Raw genomic sequence first — 20,337 nt, 5'->3', positions numbered from 1 at the left:
CGCCGCAGCGCCATGGCCGTCCGCGCTTCCGCTTCCGGTCCCGCCTCCCGCGCCTGCGCTTCCGGTCCCGCCTCCGAGCTTCCTGTCCCGCCTCCTCGCGCTTCCGCTTCCGGGCCGCATGTCCCGCGGTCCACACCGGGCCGGACCGCGCGCTGCTCCGAGGCGTCCGACCGGCGCTTCCTCGGTCTCCCCGGCCCGCCGCCTCCGCGCCCGTGACCTCTGCCCCGGAAGCACTTCTGGACCAGCCGCCGGACCCGGCATGTCCTCCCGGAAGGGCCGCCGGCCGCCCTCCCGAGGCGGGGACGGGGTCCCAGGCTCGCCGGCCGACGGCCCCGCGCTGCTGACGGTCACCGGCGCCCTGGACAAGGGTGGGCAGGGGTCGGGGTCGGGCCGGGGCCGAGGTCGGGGCCGCCCTCCCTCCTGGTGCAGGGGTGCAGGGTTCTTCCCTCCCTCCCGGGTGCAGGGGTGCGGGGTCCCTCCCTCCCGGGTGCAGGCTCCCTCTCTCCCCCCTCCCTCCCAGGTGCAGGCTCCCTCTCTCCCCCCTCCCTCCCAGGTGCAGGGGTGCGGGGTCCTTCCCTCCCTCCCGGGTGCAGGCTCCCTCTCTCCCCCCTCCCTCCCAGGTGCAGGGGTGCGGGGTCCCGTCCTCCCTCCCGGGTGCAGGCTCCCTCTCTCCCCCCTCCCTCCCGGTGCAGGGGTGTGGGGTCCCGCCCTCCCTCCCGGGTGCAGGGGTGCGGGGTCCCTCTCTCAGGGTGCAGGCTCCCTCTCTACCCCCTCCCTCCCGGGTGCAGGGGTGCAGGCGCCTCTCGGGGTCCCTCCCACATGCAGGCGGTGCCAGCCCTGCGTTTCAGGGGCAGGCCCGTGGGAGGGGCGCCCCATGCTCTCCTGAGTGCAGGGTCAGGGCTGCTCTCTGGGGGGCGCAGGGAGTGGGCGAGGTGGCCGAGGTTGCTGGGGGTCCGTGCCGTGAGCTGTCACGGGTGGGGTCTCGCGGGTAACTGGCTGTGGGATACCCTGCGTGCCCGCCCTTGGCCGGCCGCCCCGGGGCCCAGCAGGCCTGAGGCCAGTCTGGGAAGGGCCTTTCCCGCCAGCACCCAGGGACAGGGTGTTCTCTGCCGGCAGACGTCCGCGTCCCTAAGCGGTTCCAGAGCTCCCTGGTGCAGCTAGCCCTGGGCACCCTGAAGGCCGCTGGCCTGTGCATCGGCCGCCCGGCGCTGCTCACCGGCCCCCGCGGGCAGCAGGAGGTAAGGCCCAGGACCGCCCCGCTGCGGAGGCAGCCACCCCACGCTCTGCCAGAGGGGCAGGCTGCAGGACCTGCTGCACACGGCCCCCGCCCCGTCTGTCTGTCCGTCCCCCTCTCCACCACCTGGCTCTGCCCTGCGCTGTTCTCCCCTCTCCTCCCTTCGTCTCTGAGCCTGCCCAGCCCTATGCCGGGAATCTTGCTCTTGTTTTTGCTGTGGTGGCGGGAATCAGACCCAGGCCTCCTTCCCACCCGGCACTCTCGTGGGACCCGCTGGCCTTCTCGGCTCTTGCGGACTGTTCCCGCGCCTTTCCTGTTCCCTCCAGTCTGCCGCTGGCTGGGAAGTGCTGTGACAGGCTCTTGGCTGCCCCGTGCCAGCACTCCGCCCGCTGTGCCCTGCATCCCGACCCCTCTGTCCCGGGCAGATCTTCACAGCCTGGCCGGTGGCGGCCTTTCCCGGAGGAAAGGTGGGCCTGAGTGAAGCCGCCCAGAGGAGCATGGGCGTGAAGGCGGGCGACGCCGTCCGGGTGCAGCCGCTTCTGGGCGCCCTGGTGCCAGCTGAGGAGGTGGACGTGTGCCTCAGGTGTGTCTCTGCGGGCGCTTAGGTATTCGGTGAGAGCAGAGACCCGGGGCGGTTTGACGGTGCAGTGCAGGGCCGGTCCTTGTCTGCCCTTACTGGCGCTGAAGTCGTGTTGCTAGGTATCAGCACCCGCGAGGCCAGGGCCATGCCAGCGGTCAGCAAATCCCCCTCAGGGTCTCTGTCCATCGTAGCTGTAACTCTTTCACGTGCCGTTTTCAGAAGGTGCTTTGAGGGACCAGGGCGAGGGCTCCACGCCTGGGCACGGGTGTGCTGTGTGTGGCGCCAGGACGCAGGACAGACATGACCTCTCACTCGTCGCCACGCCCTGTGGCTGCAGAAGTGATTCTCTGCTCGTGGCAGCGTGGTCTGTGGCCGGGGCCTGTGGTGCTCCCTCCCTCCGCTCTGCGGAGCACAGACTTGACCGTCCCTGTGCGGATCTGTGACTAGAGCCCTTCTGAGCGTTCCTGGCTTGCGGGTTCTGTACCACGCCCTTCTGGTGTCTGCAGAGGGCAGAGTTAGGTGCCCGCTGAGAGCTGTGGGGCCGAGCCACCTCCCCCCACACCCTCTGTTCATCTCTGGCAGTCCGACCCCGGGCGTGGCTGGGCAGTGTCCAGGGGACTCGGGTTTGTGACTGGCAGTGGGCCTTGAGCACCCTCCGGGCGCTGCTGCCTCTCCTCCCTGGCCTGCTTGGCCCCCTGGGGAGTAAACTGCTTTCCCCGGAGATGAAGTGGGCAGAGAACTCGGAACGCTCCTGCTGCAGGCTCCGGGCAGGGCTGGCGCTGAGGGCAGCAGCGGGCAGCGTCGCCTGAGGGTGCTGACCCGTGCCCCGTGTGAACGGGGCTTTCTAGGGCTGGGCCTGTACTTGGCGGGGCCTGTCTGGAGGCTCGAGGCCTGGAGACGCCAGGGCCTCCGCTGTGGCTGTGGTGTGCGGGGTGTCCGCGCGCCCCCCACCAGCGTGCGTGTCTGTGTGTGTGTGAGTCTGCCTTCTGCCCTGCTGGGCAGATGGTCACTGTGAAGATGTGCCCCGCAGGGCCTGGGTCCTGCGCTTGGCCTCACAAATGAGCCCCAGCTGGGGGACTCTGCAGCCTGGAAGCGTCTGGAAGTGGCCGGGTACTGCAGGCCGTTGGCCCTTGCCCGTGGGCTCACGCCGTTTCACCCCTGCAGAGACGCAGACGTGGACATGGGGAAGGAGCCGCTGGCCGAGTGTCTGCGCAGGAAGCTGGGTGAGCCGGGCTGCGGGCGTGGGGCTGGGTCAGCTGCAGAGGTGCGAGTGCCGTGGGCTGCCGGGCACTAGCCACCGCAGGCCCCCGCCCCCAGTGCCAGGCACCCTGACCGTGGCCTCGCAGGCGAGGGCAGCCTGTGGGTGTTGCTCTCCAGACCCGCCGTGATGGGCTGCGTGTCCAGTGTCCTGCCGCTGTGCTGGCCATGGGGCCACCACTCTGCGAGAGCCAGCCTGTGCCTTCGCCCTTTTCCTTCCAGACCGCAAGGTTGTCCTGCCTGGCAACGTCCTGTCCTTCACCTTCTACATCCGGCTGCTGGAGCTGCGGGTGCTGGGTGTCCGAGGGCCGGACGGTGTGGTCCTGAGGGAGCCCCCGAGCGTGGGGGACCAGGAGGCGCAGGGCCCGGCCTCCGAGCTGTCCAGCACAGATGTCAGCACCCTGGACCTGTCCCTGCAGCTCAGCCAGCTGGAGCTGGGCACCCCCCGGCCGGCCCCGGCCACCAGCACGCCCTGCAAGCCCGCGCAGGACGACAGCTTGCCGTGCGTCTCCCAGAGCCCTGTGGACGGCTGTGGGCCTGGGCTCCAAGTCCCAAGCCCGGGTCTCAGCTCAGAGTCCGACTCCAGGCCCGCTGGGGACCGAGAGTGGCTGGACTCTGCCAGCCCGGGGGCGCAGCGCAACACGGACACGTTTTACTTTATCTCCTCGACGACCCGCATCCACTTCGCTGGTGCCCACGCAGAGTCCGGGGATCAGGACCCGATGCCCAGGGTGACCTACGACATGATCGGAGGGCTGGCCCCGCAGCTGGCTGCCCTGCGGAGGGCCGTTGAGCTGCCCCTCACCCAGCCCCAGCTGTTCCGGTGCTGCGGTGAGCAGGCTGGGGGCGTGTCTGCTCATGCGTCCCTCCCCGTGGTGTCCACATGGACGTCCAGGCTGTCCCACAGCCACACTGAGGGGCTCCCGCACGGTCACCACCAGGGCCCTGCAGACTCGGGCCCCCTCTTCTGTGTGTCTCCAGTGACCGGCGCAGGGGGCCCGGCTCTGAAGGAGGGGAGGGGGGTGGCAGCTTCTCTCCACTGGGCCCTCCCCCCTCGCTGTGAGCTCAGCCTGAGACGCGGGCAGCCGGGACACTGCTGGCAGCGCTGAGCCTTGGCCTCCCTGCAGGGGTCCCTCCCCCGACTGGAGTGCTGCTCTACGGCCCGCCAGGGACCGGGAAGACCATGATCGCCCGGGCTGTGGCCACCGAGTCCGGCGCGTCCGTCTTTGTCATCAACGGCCCCGAGATCCTGAGCAAGTAGGTCTGCGCTGGTGCCGTGGACGCCTGGCCGGGCGTGGGGCTCGGGGCTGGGCGGAGCCTCTGTCCACGCGAATGAGAGCCCAGGGAGGAGGCAGTCTCGTGCTCGGGAAACTCGGGAAGTCCAGACGAGGCTGTCCGGGCCCAGCTGGGAAGTCGGCCTGGCTGGCCCTGAGGGTGCTGTCGGCCCCAGGTTCTACGGAGAGACAGAGGCCAGCCTTCGCCGGATCTTTGCAGAAGCCTCGCGGAGGTGTGTCCTGGGGCTGGGTGGGGCCAGCGGCAGGGGACTCGGGTGCTGGGCCTGGGGTGGACACAGTCGTCCCCTGTGCTGCAAGCTGCCGGGCAGGACTGCGAGGGCTCCCCTCGGAGACCCCCGTAGCCATGAGCCCCCAGGCACAGTGTGGGGCTGCTGGGCTGGCTGTTGGGGGGCCTCGGAGGGGCCGTGAAACCCCCGCAGACGTGGGTGTGGACGGTGGAGCCTTCTCCCGGCCTGCAGACGCCCGTCCATCATCTTCATCGACGAGCTGGACGCTCTCTGCCCGCGGAGGGAAGGGGCTCAGAGTGACGTGGACAAGCGCGTGGTGGCCTCTCTGCTCACGCTCATGGACGGCCTCGGTGCTGTGAGTCCCGCCTGCACCCGGGGCTGGGCGGCTGGGTGGGCGTCGCAGATGTGGCGGGCCCCGCTGTGTGAGGGGATGCTGGCACGTGGCTTCCTCCTGCCAGGAAGGAAGTGAAGGGCGGGTGCTGGTCCTGGGGGCCACCAACCGGCCTGAGGCACTGGACACGGCCCTGCGCAGGCCCGGCCGCTTCGACCAGGAGGTGGAGATCGGCGTGCCCAGTGCCGAGGGCCGCCTGGACATCCTGCGCAAGTTGCTCCACTCCGTCCCCCACGGGCTGACCGACACGGACCTGCTGCGCCTGGCCGGCAGTGCCCATGGCTATGTGGGGGCCGACCTGAGGGCCCTGTGCAACGAGGCAGGTGAGCCTGGGGCCACGGCGGGCACCACGTCCTGCAGCGCTCAGCCGGGCCTGTGCGGTTCTGGGCACACACGTGCACACACGTATGTATGCACGCACTCATGTCCTCATACATATGCCTCACTTGGACACACACTTGTTCATATACGCACGCCCTCACATGAACGGACAGATGCACATACACACTTGCACTAACATGCACGTATGCACTCACATGAACACACATACATACGTGTACCCACACCGTCTCATTGACAGGGCCCCCTTGGGTATTTCGACACAAGGACCCCCCACAAACACACCCTCTACAGACACCCCCCACAGACTCTCCCACACATGGACACACACACCCCTCAGAAACCCCTACAGACGCCCCACACAGACTCTCCCACTCACGGACACCCCCCCCCCAGAAGCCCCTACAGACGCCCCACACGGTCTGAACGGTCAGGTGCGTGAGGCTCCATGGACAGCCCCTGTGGCAGGCCGCACCCCAGGTCTCGCTTCTCAGCACTGACCGTCTGACCTGGCACGGCCAGTGAGACGAGTTGGCCAGGCTGGGTCCAGCCAGCACAGCTGCCGGTGCCAGCAGTCAGAACACTGGGAGAGAACTCGGTGTTCTCCGCAGCTGGCTCCACGCTGCACCTGGGGGGCGGGGTGTTGGGGTGTCCGTGTCTCAGTGTGCGCGTGCGTCTGTATCTGTGTCTCCGTATATGTGCGTGTGAGTGTCTCTGTGTGCGCGCGTGGGTGGGCATCTGCGGTGGGAGTGATGTGCATGGGGGAGCCTGCTGGGTCGGGTCTGGTGTGACTCTGAAGTCGCCGAATCTGCTCCCCCCCCCCCACTGAGCAGCAGCAGGGGCGTGTGGTGGGTTTCCTGTGCCAGGCCGGTGGGGGGAGGGGAGCAGGGGGCTTCTGTCAGTCTGTCGGTGATGCTGTGTGTGGCTCTGGCAGGGGGTGAGCTGGCATCTGTCCCTGCAGGTCTGTGTGCCTTGCGGAGGGCCCAGGGGAAGCAGCCGCACGTGCCTGACAGCCGGCTGGCCGCGTCGGTGACAGTCACCCTGCAGGATTTCTTGCAGGCCATGAATGAGGTCAGGCCCAGTGCCATGAGAGAGGTGGCCGTGGATGTGCCCAGTGTAAGTGCCGCCTCCCCCTGGCCAGACTCAGCATTCAGACTCTGCCCTCGCAGCTCCCCTCCCGGAGCATTCCGCAGAACTGTGGGACACACGGCTCAGCTCTGCTCGGGGTGCCACGGGGCACGCGCTGAGCCCTGTGTGTGACGCGGAGAGAGGGAGGGAGAGAAGAGAGTGTACTGGGCGATGGACAGGACATGCAGCTCCTCACGGTGCCACAGGGCATAAGCTGGCTTCCTGTGTGTGTGAGAGAGAGGGAGTGCACGGGGAAGGGCCCACAGCTCTCCTGGGTGCCATGGAGCTCGCCGGCTTCCTCTTTGCTGCCTGTGTGCTTGCCTCACTGCCTCTGAAGTCTGCCCCCTCCCCTCAGGCACCCATGCTCGTGTCCCTGTCAGGCCACAGGCCCATGCATGCCCCGGGGGGGACACGGAGCTTGCTCCCGGGGCCTGGCACGCCTTGTTGCTTATCAGAAGCTCCTCTTCTCGCCCAGTGGGTTGCCGGGCCTGGGGGGTCTCCAGGGCCCGGTCCAGTGCCTCGGCTGGCTCCCATACGCAGAGTCACGTGTGTGGGCGTGCTGCACGTCCCTGGGGCCCGTGAGGTGGACTCTGGGTGAGGCCTGTCCTTCGGGCTCGTCTCTGCTCAGCCTAGCCCAGTTTCCACAGGCTGATTGATTGCCTGCCCCCGTCTCGCTTTCATCCTGATTTCCATTAAGCCTTGCTTGCCTTGGCTCTGAAGTGGGGAGCAGTGGTCTCGCGAGTGTGACTCGCTGCCTTTCCCAGCGCGTGCTTCCCCTGCACCCTGTCTGTTCTTCCACCGACCTGAAAGCGCTTCTTATCCCCCGGAGACATCAGTCACGGCCCGTTAGGCAGTGCTCTTTCACGCCTGTGCGGAGGAACAGGCAGGGATCATTTCACAGCCCCCGGGTGCTTCATTGGGGGACAGAGGAGGTGGGGGATGGGCAGAGCTCTGCTGGCCCGGTGATGCCGGGTCCCCGGGACCCTCGTCACGCCTGGCCCTTGTCTTTGGCCACTTGATGCTCAGGGCTTACTCCTGGCTCTGTGCTCAGGGATCACTCCTGGTGGGCTCAGGGGACCTTGTGGGATGCCGGGAAGGAGCGTGGGCTCGTCAGTGCAGGGCCGGTGCCCTCTGCGCCGTGATCGTCTGCCCTCGTGCTCTGCGCTGCTGGGTGCTGCTGGGTGCTGCTCTTTGTCTTGCACTTGCAGCACTTCTGCCTCACAGGTCTCCTGGTCGGACATCGGAGGGCTGGAAGAGATCAAGCTGAAGCTCAAGCAGGCTGTGGAGTGGCCCCAGAGACACCCCGAGGCCTTCCTCCGCATGGGCATCCGGCCCCCGAAAGGGGTCCTCCTGTACGGGCCCCCCGGCTGCTCAAAGACCATGATCGCGAAGGCGCTGGCCAGCGAGAGTGGGCTCAACTTCCTTGCTGTGAAGGTGGGAGGGGTCCCGGGGCAGCAGGAGGGTCCGGAGGGATCTGACCTGGGGAGGGGGGGCGGGGAGGGGGTGTGAGCAGCTGTGAGGAAATGGAGGGGAGGTGTGATGTGAGGGCCCGGGAGTGAGGAAGGGCGGGTAGGTGGGGTGAGGAAGCGAGGAGACGTGAGGAAGCATGAGGGGTGAGGGGGGGGGTGTGAGGTCTGAGTAGGGCTGTGCGGAGCTGTCAGCAGGAGTGAGGGAACGTGAGCAGACTTGTGCGAGGAGGTGTGGGGGAGCGTGAGGGGAGCTGTGAGCAGAGGTGTGGGTGCTGGTGTGAGTCGAGGCGTGCGCGCTCTGGGGTTCGGGGGACGGATCCCAGGCTGGCTGCATGTCCACCCCTTTCTCCTTGTGGACATTTGTCCTCGCCGGGAGGGTGCGGCAAGACACTGAGGCAGCTTGCTTTCCTGCAGGGGCCTGAGTTAATGAATAAGTACGTTGGCGAGTCTGAGCGAGCAGTGCGGGAGGTAAGACGGCCGAGCTCGCGTGTCTCACACGGGGTACGGACCTGGGAGTGGATTGTGGTTTCTTTAGGCAACAGTCCTATTTCAGGCGCGGTTCTGATTACTGAGATACAATTTGTTTCTAAATTCACCATGTTGCCTCCCTTAAGTCTCTGCCAGCTCAGTTTACTGGAGGACGGTGGTGGTCTTTCTCAGGAGGGAGACGGTGACAGTCTTTCTCAGGAGAGAGACGGTGAGGATCTTTCTCAGGAGGGAGACGGTGAGGGCCCTTTCTCAGGAGAGAGACAGTGAGGGCCCTTTCTCAGGAGGGAGACGGTGAGGGTCCTTTCTCAGGAGGGAGACGGTGAGGGTCCTTTCTCAGGAGAGAGACGGTGAGGATCTTTCTCAGGAGGGAGACAGTGAGGGCCCTTTCTCAGGAGGGAGACGGTGAGGGCCCTTTCTCAGGAGGGAGACAGTGAGGGCCCTTTCTCAGGAGAGAGACGGTGAGGATCTTTCTCAGGAGGGAGACAGTGAGGGCCCTTTCTCAGGAGAGAGACAGTGAGGGCCCTTTCTCAGGAGGGAGACAGTGAGGGCCCTTTCTCAGGAGGGAGACGGTGAGGGCCCTTTCTCAGGAGGGAGACAGTGAGGGTCCTTTCTCAGGAGGGAGACGGTGAGGGCCCTTTCTCAGGAGGGAGACGGTGAGGGCCCTTTCTCAGGAGGGAGACGGTGAGGGTCCTTTCTCAAGAAGATGCTGACAGTTGTTCTCAGGAGGAGCGCGACAGTCGATCATTTCGGACCCCCCCCCCCCATCTTCCCTACAGATCTTCCGGAAAGCTCGTGCCGTGGCCCCCTCCATCATCTTCTTTGACGAGCTCGACGCCTTGGCTGTTGAAAGGGGCAGGTGAGAGGCAGTTGCCGGGACCGTGGGGTGCCGCCCTGCGTGGATGGGCCAGGCGCCCTCCTGCCCCACCCTTGTCAGAGCCGTGGGGTGAGCGACAGTTCTCACGCATGTTCCCTGGGGAACACGGTTGCTCTTGACGTCACATCTTTCTCTGGCTTTTCCTTAATGGTGTGCTCGGCGAAGCTTGCACGTGCGACCGTAGTTTTGGGAAACTGGGGCTGCCTGAGTTCATTTCACAGTTCAGTGTCTGCTGAGGCTGTTGACATTTGCACTGGGGAAAGAGAGCAGAGGGTTGACCCCCTTCAGTCCCTGGCACAGCATCGTCCCCCAAACGCCCTCGGGTGTGCCTAGAGGGCCCGAGCACCCGCAGAGACAGTCAGTTTAGCCAGGTCTGTCATACAGTAGAAGCCCCTCAGGAAGGTGCACCGACTCAGATCTCGGTATTCCCGGGACTAAATCAGGTTCCCAGGGTTGCAGTTGCCGGAAATTACTATTGAATTCTTTGCTCTCGGGTAACAGAATTATAATCTGTTCCAGCTTGCATGTGTGGTGTGCTGATATGCACGTGTGTGGGCATGTTTCATGTGCGTGTCTTCGTGGGTGTTGGGGGGGGGGCAGAGTCTGTGGGAATTCTTCATGGGCACACGATCCCTCTCTGCCCCATTCTCAAGCTCCTCTCAGGACCTGCATGGGCTCCACTGTGCTCTTGTGCCCCAGCTCTGGGAGCGGCTGCATCCCGGGGCAGCGTTGCATGTCTGGTGTGTACATGAGAGGATGTGTGTGTGTGTGTGTGTGTGTGTGTGTGCACATGTGTGTTTGGGTGAGAGTGTTTGTGAGGGAGTGTATGTGTGCTTGGGTGAGAGTATGAGTGTGTAGGTGTGGGTGTGTGACGGGGTGTGTTGTGTGTATTGTGAGTATATGTGAGTTGTATGAGTATATATGTGTGAGAGCATGTGAGTTGTGTGTATATGTATGTGTGAGTGAATGTGTACATGAATGTGTGTATGTATGTGAGTCTGAGGGTATATGTAGTGTGTATGTACGCGTGTATATGTTTGCGAGACTATGTCAGAGAGAGAGAGAGAGAGAGTTCTCAAGGCCCGTGGCGGGGGCGGCCCACCTTCCCAGCCAGGAGCACCCTTGGTCTGAGTCTGCAGTTTGAGTGTCCAGACGTGGGCATTTCCTCGTTGCAGGACTTACGGGCTGTTGGGATTTGGGGCGTGTGTAGGGAGCTTAGTCTGTGCCTGTCCACACTCAGATCCTCAGGGGCCGGGGACGTGGCAGACCGTGTCCTGGCCCAGCTCCTGACAGAGATGGACGGCGTGGAGCAGCTGAAGGACGTGACCATCGTAGCGGCCACCAACCGGCCGGACCAGATAGACCAGGTGAGTGCTGGGCGGGGAGGGTGCGGTGGGCACACCTGTGAGCTGATGACTGGGCTTGGGGTCTGTGTCCACGTCCAGGATGCGGTGTCAGTTCTGAGCCAGGGGGCGTGTCCGTGTCCGCCTGTATGTGTCTGTCTGCCCGTGTCTGCCCTTACCTGTCGGTGTGCTGTGTCTGGGGCGTGGTGTCCACCGCCCTGGTCCCTCCCGCAGGCGCTGCTGCGGCCCGGCCGCATCGACAGTGTCATCTATGTGCCGCTGCCGGACGCGGCCACGCGGCGGGAGATCCTGGGCCTGCGGCTGCGCGCCATGCCCGTGGCCGAGGACGTGGACCTGCAGGAGCTCGTCTCCCGGACGGAGGCGTATTCCGGGGCCGAGGTGAGCGGCTCGGGGCTGCCTGGGCCCCTGTTCAACCCACCTTGCCAGCCCCCGCCCCGGGCCCCCTGACCGAGCCGTCTCACCCTGCAGATTGTGGCCGTGTGCCAGGAGGCTGGTCTGCGGGCCCTAGAGGAGGACATGGGCGCCACATGTGTCCTGCACAGACACTTCATCCAGGCCCTGGACGCCGTGCCGCCCCGCACGCCCGCCTCATCCCGGAGCTTCTACGAGAACTACCATGCTCGGAGCGGGCTGCACGCGCCCTGAGGCCGCACATGGGCACTGCCTGGGTGCTCCTTGCCGCGCGTGGCACACTCTGGGTGCTCCTTCCCCCCTGCGGCAGCACAGCGGCACAGGCAGGAGCAGGGCAGGGCTCACCCCGCGGGCATCCCCGTCCGCCCACACTCTGCACCCGTACCCCAGCCCCAGAAAGAGACGGAGACGGCTCTGCCTGCAGGGCTCACAGCTGCATCCTCGGCACCTGCCAGGTGGGGCCACAGAAGGAGCCAGGCGCAGTCCCGAGGGCAGGACTGAGCGGCCCCCACACAGGGGGGACGGGCCCTCGGCGATGGCCTCGGGACCCTCATTGTCCGGTGCACTGTTTGCCCACCGCCTTGGTTAGTGGCCCCTCGTGGTCGGGCGTGTGCGGGGCTCGGCCCAGGGAACCTCTCCCCTGCCTGGTGAGTCTCCCCGCCCTCACTCTGCGGCAGTGCTCAGGCCTAGCAGGGGAGGACAGAAGAGGGTCCCAGGTCCCCAGAGGCTCTTGGGGCTGCCCCCGCCTTCCTGCCTTGAGGGGAGGGAAGTGGCTCCTTGTTGCTCCTGAGGGTTCTGGTCTGAGGGGACAGCAGAGGCGCCTTCTGAGAAGGCCCTGGACAGCCTGTGCCCTGGGGGCGCACACTGCACCCTCCAGAGTAAACCTGTTGGTTTCGGAACCCAGGTCTCGCCTGTCATTCTAGGTCCCAGCCTGGGCTATCATTCTAGAACCCTGGTCTCGCCCGTCAGTCTAGAACTGGGCCTCAATCTCTTGTCGCTCCACAGCACCTTCTGCTGCCGGTGGCTCCTGGGATCTGACTCGGAGGTGACGTGATGTGGGTGTGGCTGCGCCATCCTGCCCATGGGGTCTCGCCTGCCCACCTGGTGCCGCCTCACTTCCTCTTTCTGAGCAGGGCCTGCTGTTCTGTCCCTGAGCCCCTCCCCAGAGTCGCCCTCGCCCCCAGCCCAGGGGCTGCAGTGCAGCGTGTGACTATGTGGGGGACACACTAGTAGCAGGGCTCAGTCATGTGTGTTCTGCTTCATGCCAGGACAGGACCACATGAGTCATCCCGGAAGTGAGACAGGTGTCCCACACAGCACCCCACAGAGATGCCCGACGTGTGCACACACACATGTGTGTGTCTGTGCACGTGTGTGTGTGTGTGTGTGTGTGTGTGTGTGTGTGTGTGTGTGTGTGTGTGTGTGTGTGTGTGTGACAGACTTATAAACATGAAGACCCAAGTCCATACCCAGTTCCCAGCATGCTGAGCCCTGCAGTGACTTTCTCTCAACACCAGGTGGTGCTTGGGTCCAAGTTCTGTCCCCTGCCTTACGGGGTCCTTTCAGAAGCCCAGAACCGGGCACTGGGCCTGGATGGAGAAGGGCAGCCCGGTCTTGCTGGATTCCAGTGGGAGACGTGGCTCTCCCCGCCTCGAAGTGTGGGTGTTCTCCTCTGTACTCTGTGCCCCATATCCGCACGCCTGCCCTTGCACCAGAACGTCATGAAGTTGGGACACGTCATAGCAGGCACTTCTGTTTTGGGGTGCCAGGGTCAAACCCAGGATCTCTGCTGCAAAGCAGGTACCACAGCCCGACGGTCCTCTCCCAGGACTGCAGTGACTCCCTCCTCACTGGGAGTGATGGGCCAGCAGCGGAGGGTCCCAGAGACGCCTTAGGAGGGTCAGGGTGTCATCACTCTGTGGCCATGTACTGCCACAGTCAGGACACAGAAACAGGCAGAGAGCCACAAACTGGCACAGTCGGTGTTGGATAACACTTTGCTGCTTCCGCAGGGAGCTTAAGGTTTGTTGAGCCACTCCTACAACAGAGCAACTGAGGCACAACTAATAGTCCTATATGCTTTTCTCTTTCCTGTATGTCATTTGTATGGTTTATTTAGCAGTGTCCTTTTTGTCTAGGCACAGGAAGATAATTGTTGCTGTGCTATGTAACATGGGAGTTAATTGACACCAAAATAATATTTTCTCCTGGGCATCCATATTTACTTGACTTAAGCCTAAGTTGCCCTTAGTTCCTAGCACTCTTAAGAGCAGGGTCCTGACGAGGGAGTGATGGACCCAGGGCAAGATGTGAGCTACCCTGGCATCGAAATGGGCCAGGTCAAGTGCCATATTTAAAAGTTAAGAGCACGGTCATGGACAGACTCATGGCCCAAGAGAGTACTTAATTGAATAAGTACCCTGATGGGGTTAGGAAGACTAACCTGGCCTGAGGACTGTGGTCTGGAATATATAGTGAGATGTCCCCAGGAAGAACCAAACTTTAAGCTTGATATATCTCTTACTATGCTCATATAAAATGACATTGCTAGGAATATTAGTAGATTTACTATGGCTATTTAAGTGGATTACTAGCTGAGTAAAGAAGAAAGCAACACACCCTGGATGGAATCCCACCCTTGCGTGGGTCTCCTAGTAGTCTGGAGCAATCTGCTTAGAGATTTTGTCCTTGAGTTGATCTCCTGGAGGAGTGGCCTTACCTCTCTTTGTTGATTTGTTAATGTTCAACCCCACCTTTGTATCCCCACTCTACATGATTTCTATAAAAACTGCTGTAAGGGGCTGGGGAGGTCCTCAGAAGGTTACAGGTTGGCGGAAGTCAGGTAAAATGGTTAGAAGGTCGGAAGAAGAAAGACAATGGCAGAAGGCTAGAGACCATCAGACAGAGACTGAAGAAGACAGGCACAGACACAAGACAGGACTTAAGAAAAAAGCACAATGGCACACATAGAAGCAGAGCACAAAGGAAAAAGAAAGCACAGCAACGAAGAGAAGACAAGAAGATGAGGAAAACAGACTTTGGAGACAGGATGATGGAACTCTGATAACCGAGACTGGCTGTAACGACAACCACGACTGCGCCATGAAAGGAGAGATCAGACGACACCAGGGAGTCCGCCCATTGCCCATCCTTCGCTCGTCATCCCGGAAGAGCCTGGGGAGGCCACTCCCGGTCCTCCAAATGCCACCTCCGTGCCTGCCTGTGCCCGGCCTGCGTGCAGACCTGCCTTCGCCACAGCCCACTGTTTATCATTTCTTATGTATCATATCACGTGTTGAGTGTGGAAAAAAACCCTCAACAGCCCAGACTCTGGAAACAGGCAGAGAGCCACATACTGTCACAGTCGGAGCACTGGAAACAGGCGGAGAGCCACATACTGTCACAGTCGGAACACTGGAAACAGGCGGAGAGCCACATACTGTCACAGTGGAACACTGGAAACAGGCGGAGAGCCACATACTGTCACAGTGGAACACTGGAAACAGGTGGAGAGCCACATACTGTCACAGTCGGGGCACTGGAAACGCGGAGAGCCACATACTGTCAGTTGGAACACTGGAAACAGGTGGAGAGCCACATACTGTCACAGTTGGGACACGAAACAGGCGGAGAGCCACATACTGTCACAATCAGGACACAGGAAACAGGCAGAGAGCCACATACTGTCACAATCAGGACACAGGAAACAGGCAGAGAGCCACATACTGTCACAATCAGGACACAGGAAACAGGTGGAGAGCCACATACTGTCACAGTCGGGGCACTGGAAACAGACGGAGAGCCACATACTGTCACAATCGGGACACTGGAAACAGGTGGAGAGCCACATACTGTCACAGTCGGGACACTGGAAACAGGCGGAGAGCCACATACTATCACAGTTGGCTCATCGGCTCCTCCAGATCACAACCACTTCAGCAATTGTGCCCTTCAAGAATTCAAGAAAACTGGTCAGCCGCATTAACCAATAATCTAGCTATGTCCACAAACTGCGAGAGCTGGGGAGAGGGTCCAGCGGTAAGGCGCCTGCCCTGCATGCCGCTGACCCTGACTCTAGCCTCACTTCAGTGCCCAGTTGGCGCCACGTCCAGGGCCCTACATGGGCCCTCCAGCCAGCTTGAACACCCATGAGGAGCACTTGAGGCCCCGTGAGAGAATTGGGCAGAAACTGGTGACTGTCCACCATGGGACGCTGATGGGCAGCAGCATTGAATCAAAGGACAGAACGAGGGGCTGGAGAGATAGCACAGTGGGTAGTGCATTTGCCTTGCATGTGGCCAACCCAGGTTCAATTCCCAGCATCCCATATGGTCCCCTGAGCACCACCAGGAGTAACCCCTGTGCCTTGCTGGGTGTGACCCAAAAAGAAATTAGAGGGCAGGAAGAGCCCCACAGATCTGGATGTGAGGTCACTGCTTGGGGACCTTGCACAAGCCAACGCTGGACATTCGGTGAGTGTCACTCGGCTTCTTCCAAGAGCCATGTGAGGGGAGTCTGGCTCGTGTCTGGGGTCTGGGTGCCATATGGACATCCCTGCTCTGTCCCTCTACCCTCGGGGACAGTGGACAGTGTCTTGGACTGCTCAGTGCCCCCGGCGGCTCCTCCACATGGGAGAGTCCCTCAGCCATGGGGGTTGGAACCATTCTCATCACTGAAGCCTGCTGTGGACCCGCCTGGCTCGGACTCTGCTGGGGTCCAAGCATGCACTTCTGCCTGGACACAGCGCTGCAGGTCGGGACAGGTTTGCCTAAAAACCCACCACTCTCCCCTCGGGAAGAGGGGAGAGCATTCTCCTGGGGTCCCGCTCAGCTAGCCATTCATGCTGGGTACCTTCTGGAACCTTCCAGGAGAGGCAGGATGGGAAGGTTGGCACCTCATCAAGTGCCAGTGGGAGGGACTTGGTGTCCTCACTGTTGCCACAACCCCCAGCAGGGGCAGGAGAGACCAGCCCAGTGCCAAGAGAAGCCAGTGCAGCTCCTGGATGAGCCTGGCACAATGGTGCCCTCTGGCGGCCATGGTGGGGAAGCACAGTAAAGCCCCCAGTCCTCGGAAGGCTGCTCCCTTCTGCTCCAAAGAGGCCCAGAGCTGACTCGAAGGAGGGAGAGTCGAGGAAGTGGGGGCCCTGGGGAACCCTCGAGGGCCACTGTGCTCTTCATCTCCCGCTTCTGGCACGTGGAAGGCATACCCATGAGACGTGCAAAGCAGGCTCGAGTGGCGACTCGGGGCTGAGCACCTACCTTGCATTTGGGAGTCCCAGGTTGGCTCCCGGTACTGCCTCCCCCACGGCCAGCACCAGACGAGTAACAGTTGTCCAGCTGTTTCTGCAGAAAAAGGCTGAAAACAGTATTGGCAGAATAGTTGAGAAGAATTTTTAAATACGTGAAAATGTAACGAAGCATGTATAACTCCTTTACAGAAAATGTATAGAACACCACTGAAAGACACCAAGAAAGATTTTCCTGTAAAGAAAAATGAATTTGCATGTCGCATATGCAGATGTTGGCTTCTCATGGTGCACACATGAGATTTAGACACTGCTAAACAATGCTGCTAAAGTGAAAAACAATGCACAGAAAATGAAAATCTAAAGGAAAATGCTACAGTAAGACATAGAATGGGAATGCAGTTGCTTGAGAATAATTCCGGAAGTGTAAATGCTGTGCATAGAGTCCGACGTGTTTATACTGATCAGGAAAATACTCGGTTTTGGCTTGAGACTTAAAATGAGGTCATTTCCAAGAGGGCAGTGGGCAGAGTGGCAGCTCTTGGGCTGAATGCAGGGGCCTTGGTTCTGTGCTGGGGCCTTTGGAGGGGTGCAGAAGCTGAGCCAGGACGTGGAGCCCCCAAAATGACCAAGAACATAAACCATCTCTCCATCAGCGTAATCCCGGTCGAAGTCTGCAGTGGCTCTGAACACAGGGACATAGCAGTTCCCGGCGTCCACGGCAGTCTGGCCTTCAGAATGAGCAGGTGTGAGTGGGGCAGCCTCAGGAAGCAGCACTGGCCAGGGACACCGAAGGCCAAGCACGGCCCCCGCCCGCGGCATCCATGCTGTGGGCTCATAACAGACCCAGGCCCCTTTCAGAGCTGCATGGACAGGTGTTCGGGCTACTCACAGCGGTTCCTCTGCCACAATCCTGGCCAGCACAGGCCTCCATTCTGGGGCCCAGCCTTGCCCAGAGCCCGCGGGCAGCTCCCAGCCCCTCGCCTTAGCCTGAGCATGCGAACACAGCTTGTCTGTGCTCCATGCCTGGGATTCTGCTGATAAGAGCATGTGACGCTGAAGCCTCAAGTCACAGGTGCCACCTGCAGAGGCTCTTGAACACGGCTCCTCTGCAGTGCCGTCCTGTCCCCAGGAGGGGAAGCCTGGGGCCACCATCACACTCGGAGGACAACCCCTTGGGGCACTAGAAGAACAGTTGTACTGAGTTTGAACGCAAAAATCCACATCATTACACTGTACTTCTAGGCCTTTCCTTCTTGGTCTATAAGTCCCACCCACGGTCTGTCTTCCAGAGAAGTCTGTCCTCAGCGATGCACAAGACTCAATGCAGCAGCGATTTCTCCCTCAAATGTGACTCCCATCCTAAGTGCTCTCCTCTGGGGCTGCGCGGCTCGGCCTGCCTGCAGTCAGGAAGCTGCGAGTTCTGTGTCTGGGCAGAGGCTGGCGGGCAGCTCTGGGCCCTGGGCTCGTTGCCAAGGCCTTCCCCATCAGCGTTCCCAGATCTGGGTTCTGGAGGGGCTCCCAGTGAGCCTGGCCAGGCCTGCTGTTTGCAGCTGGTCGCCATGGCTCTTGGAGCGGCCGCAGATGCACGGTGCGGGGATCTCACGGCGCTCCTGCCAGGAGACCCATGGTCCAACTTTCCAGTGGGACTTGGATCTGAGCTCTGGCTTGGCCTGCGTCAGCCTGGGGGCATGCGGAACCGAGTTGTGCCGTGCTCAGAAGGCCGGAGGCACCGTCCTGCTTCCGGTACAGCTGCTGCACACCTCAGAGCAGAGGCTGGGCTCCGGAGCTCCTGCCCAGCCTCCGTCACCCCGGCATGGCCCTCCGGGGTTAGCTTTCATGCAGTCCCTGTCTTTACCCAAGAAGCGCTCCAGTCTGCCCAAGCTACTGACAGACGAGGCACTGCCGGGGCTCTCCCAGCACTGCTGTCAAACTTCCCTGTCCTGCGTCAGCCTGCCAGCTGTCCGGCCTGAGCTCGGGGACCCAGGCTGACTGCCCAGCGGCCGAGCAGCTCTGCAAGGGCCCACCCGGCACCCCTCAGTCACAGCAGCAGGAAGGGGCTGAGTGCTGAGAGCTGGTGTGACCAGTAGGTCACTCACGGGGTGGACGCAGCGTTTCAGAGCTGCTGCTGCTGACTGGGTGACTGTGTGTGAGTGTGTGCATGAGTGTGCTTGTGTCTGAGTATGCACGTGTGTTTCTGTGGCTGTGTGCATGCACTTGTGTGTGCGTGTTTATCTGTGTGCATGTCTGTGCATGCATGTGTTTGTGTGTGAAGGGAACCAGACAGAGAGCAGAGGACCTCCCGGGGCCACCGCCTTCTCCGACAGCCACGGCTGTGTTCTGAGTTTCCTTAGGCTTCTAGGGGGTCCCAGACACGTCTCCCACCAAGTCCGGAACGATGCCATCTTCTTCGCCAAAGTTCTGCCATCCTCCCCACAGCCCACAGCTCCATCGCCTGTGGAAGTGGAGAGAAGGGCACTGTCCCTCAGTGGGCAGGGAGTGGCAGGCACATCAGACCATCCGTGGGGACCGGCCGGTGCTGGTGCCGGGAGGAAGAGTCTCTGGCTGTGGCTGTGTGTTCCCTGGAGCCCCTTGGTGTGGGATCATTTGTTCCCACAGGAGCGGGCACTATCTGCGTAGATCCTGGGTCTCCTGGGCCCGGCACTGGGGCTCAGACGCAGCTGGCTTGGCGAAGGCATCACAGACCCTGAAACGCCTTCATTGTTCTAGACATTAGGAGGGACAGTGTACAGAAAATGTAGATCATTTAGATTGTTTTAGCCGTCTCTTCAGTTTTTCATAAACCGTGTTTCCACAGAATTCCCCACAAACAAGTTTTATTATGTGTGTGAGAGCAAACAAGTCTCTTCTACAAAATTCAAGGAATAAAAGCTCATGTTGTTGGAAATGCTCTATCCTTGGCAGGAAAGACCCTGTGAGGGAAGGGAGGTGCCACAGGGCCGCACCCCACAGGCCGGCCACCGCCTTCCCAGTCTGCACCCAACCCTTTCTCCTCCCGCCTGAGCGCAGATCTGAAGAGGATAGAAGGAAAGTCCCCCGGAGGGACGAGGGTCCCCAGAACACCCCAATAAGTGCACCCTGTGAAGAAGCAAGGAGCAAGGCCCCCCATTCACTGCCCCAGCACTGCTGGACCCACTGGTTCGGTTGGCTGAGAGTGACTGGGGGTGGCCTGTGCCCCCCACCCCCAAGAAAAACCCCGATGGAGATGGGGAAAGGCATGGAGGGGTGTGGCACTCTGCTCGTCAGAAGCATGGGCAGGCCATGGCAGCGGGCTCGAGGGAGGGGCGCTGGGGAAGGCCGGACGCCTCACGAGTCTTGAGGTCCAGTTTCCAAGCTTCCCACTTGGCCGGGTTCCAGGAATGTCTTAGAAGCAAACAGCTTCCCCCGCTGGGTGGCCGTCAGGGCTTAGGGACACGTCTGCCCTGGTTTTCTGTGGGACCTGCCTTTGTCTCAATGGTCAGATTGTGGAAGCAAGTTAATGGGATCGCACACAGTCCGGCCCGAGCTGTTTTCACAGCCAAGACTCCAGGACACCTGCCACTCGGGCCTCCCTGTGGGACGGCCACCGCATGCACCATGTTCAGACACCCCTGCTCAGAGCAGACCTGGTGTGGAGTGACAGCCGTGTTCTCACAAAGGACACGAGTAGCCCGACCCACGCCAGGCTCTGCACAGCAGACAGAGAGGAGCACTCTGGGCTCGGACCCAGGTTCCTCGGGGGCCTCACCTGCCAGCCTTTCTGCACACGCCACTGTCTCTACCGAACTCTTCATCAGTCCACTGCTTGCTCTTACTTCTGAAGGGTTCTGAGATCCCCAAGTCTCTGCAGTGCGGAAGGCTCAGCTTACAGGACCCTGTTATACGCAAGAACTGTTGGTCTCTGTCTGAGCACCCTGGGTCCCACTCTGAAAGGGCCTTCACAGCCCTGAGCTGCCGGCACCGTACGGCTCCGCTCTCAGTGAGCACGCTGCTTTCAGGGGTTTCAGCAGGGGCCGAGCCCCGGCACAGTGGGG

At 61.8% G+C, this 20,337-nt stretch overlaps 1 protein-coding gene across 2 annotated transcripts; it reads left to right on the top strand.

The window, feature by feature from the left end:
- The first annotated feature begins 109 nt into the window (after positions 1–109).
- Positions 110–12,455, top strand: AFG2A (AFG2 AAA ATPase homolog A). Of its 2 annotated transcripts, XM_055144916.1 has the most exons (16): positions 110–368; positions 1,117–1,238; positions 1,660–1,817; positions 2,979–3,037; positions 3,294–3,902; positions 4,199–4,328; positions 4,522–4,578; positions 4,825–4,948; positions 5,052–5,307; positions 6,285–6,439; positions 7,676–7,885; positions 8,335–8,388; positions 9,186–9,265; positions 10,524–10,650; positions 10,861–11,025; positions 11,116–12,455. In XM_055144916.1, exons 1-16 carry the CDS (start codon positions 119–121, stop codon positions 11,290–11,292), a joined length of 2,733 nt encoding a protein of 910 aa, XP_055000891.1. In that variant the 5' UTR covers positions 110–118; the 3' UTR covers positions 11,293–12,455. The 2 variants fall into 2 exon arrangements, with proteins under 2 accessions (XP_055000891.1, XP_055000892.1); XM_055144917.1 differs by lacking the exon at positions 4,522–4,578.
- The last annotated feature ends 7,882 nt before the right edge of the window (positions 12,456–20,337 follow it).

Source organism: Sorex araneus, chromosome 7, assembly GCF_027595985.1.
Source record: "Sorex araneus isolate mSorAra2 chromosome 7, mSorAra2.pri, whole genome shotgun sequence".
NCBI lineage: Eukaryota > Metazoa > Chordata > Mammalia > Eulipotyphla > Soricidae > Sorex > Sorex araneus.
The sequence above is the reverse complement of the archived record's forward strand: the minus strand, read 5'-3'. Positions and strand labels throughout refer to the sequence as shown.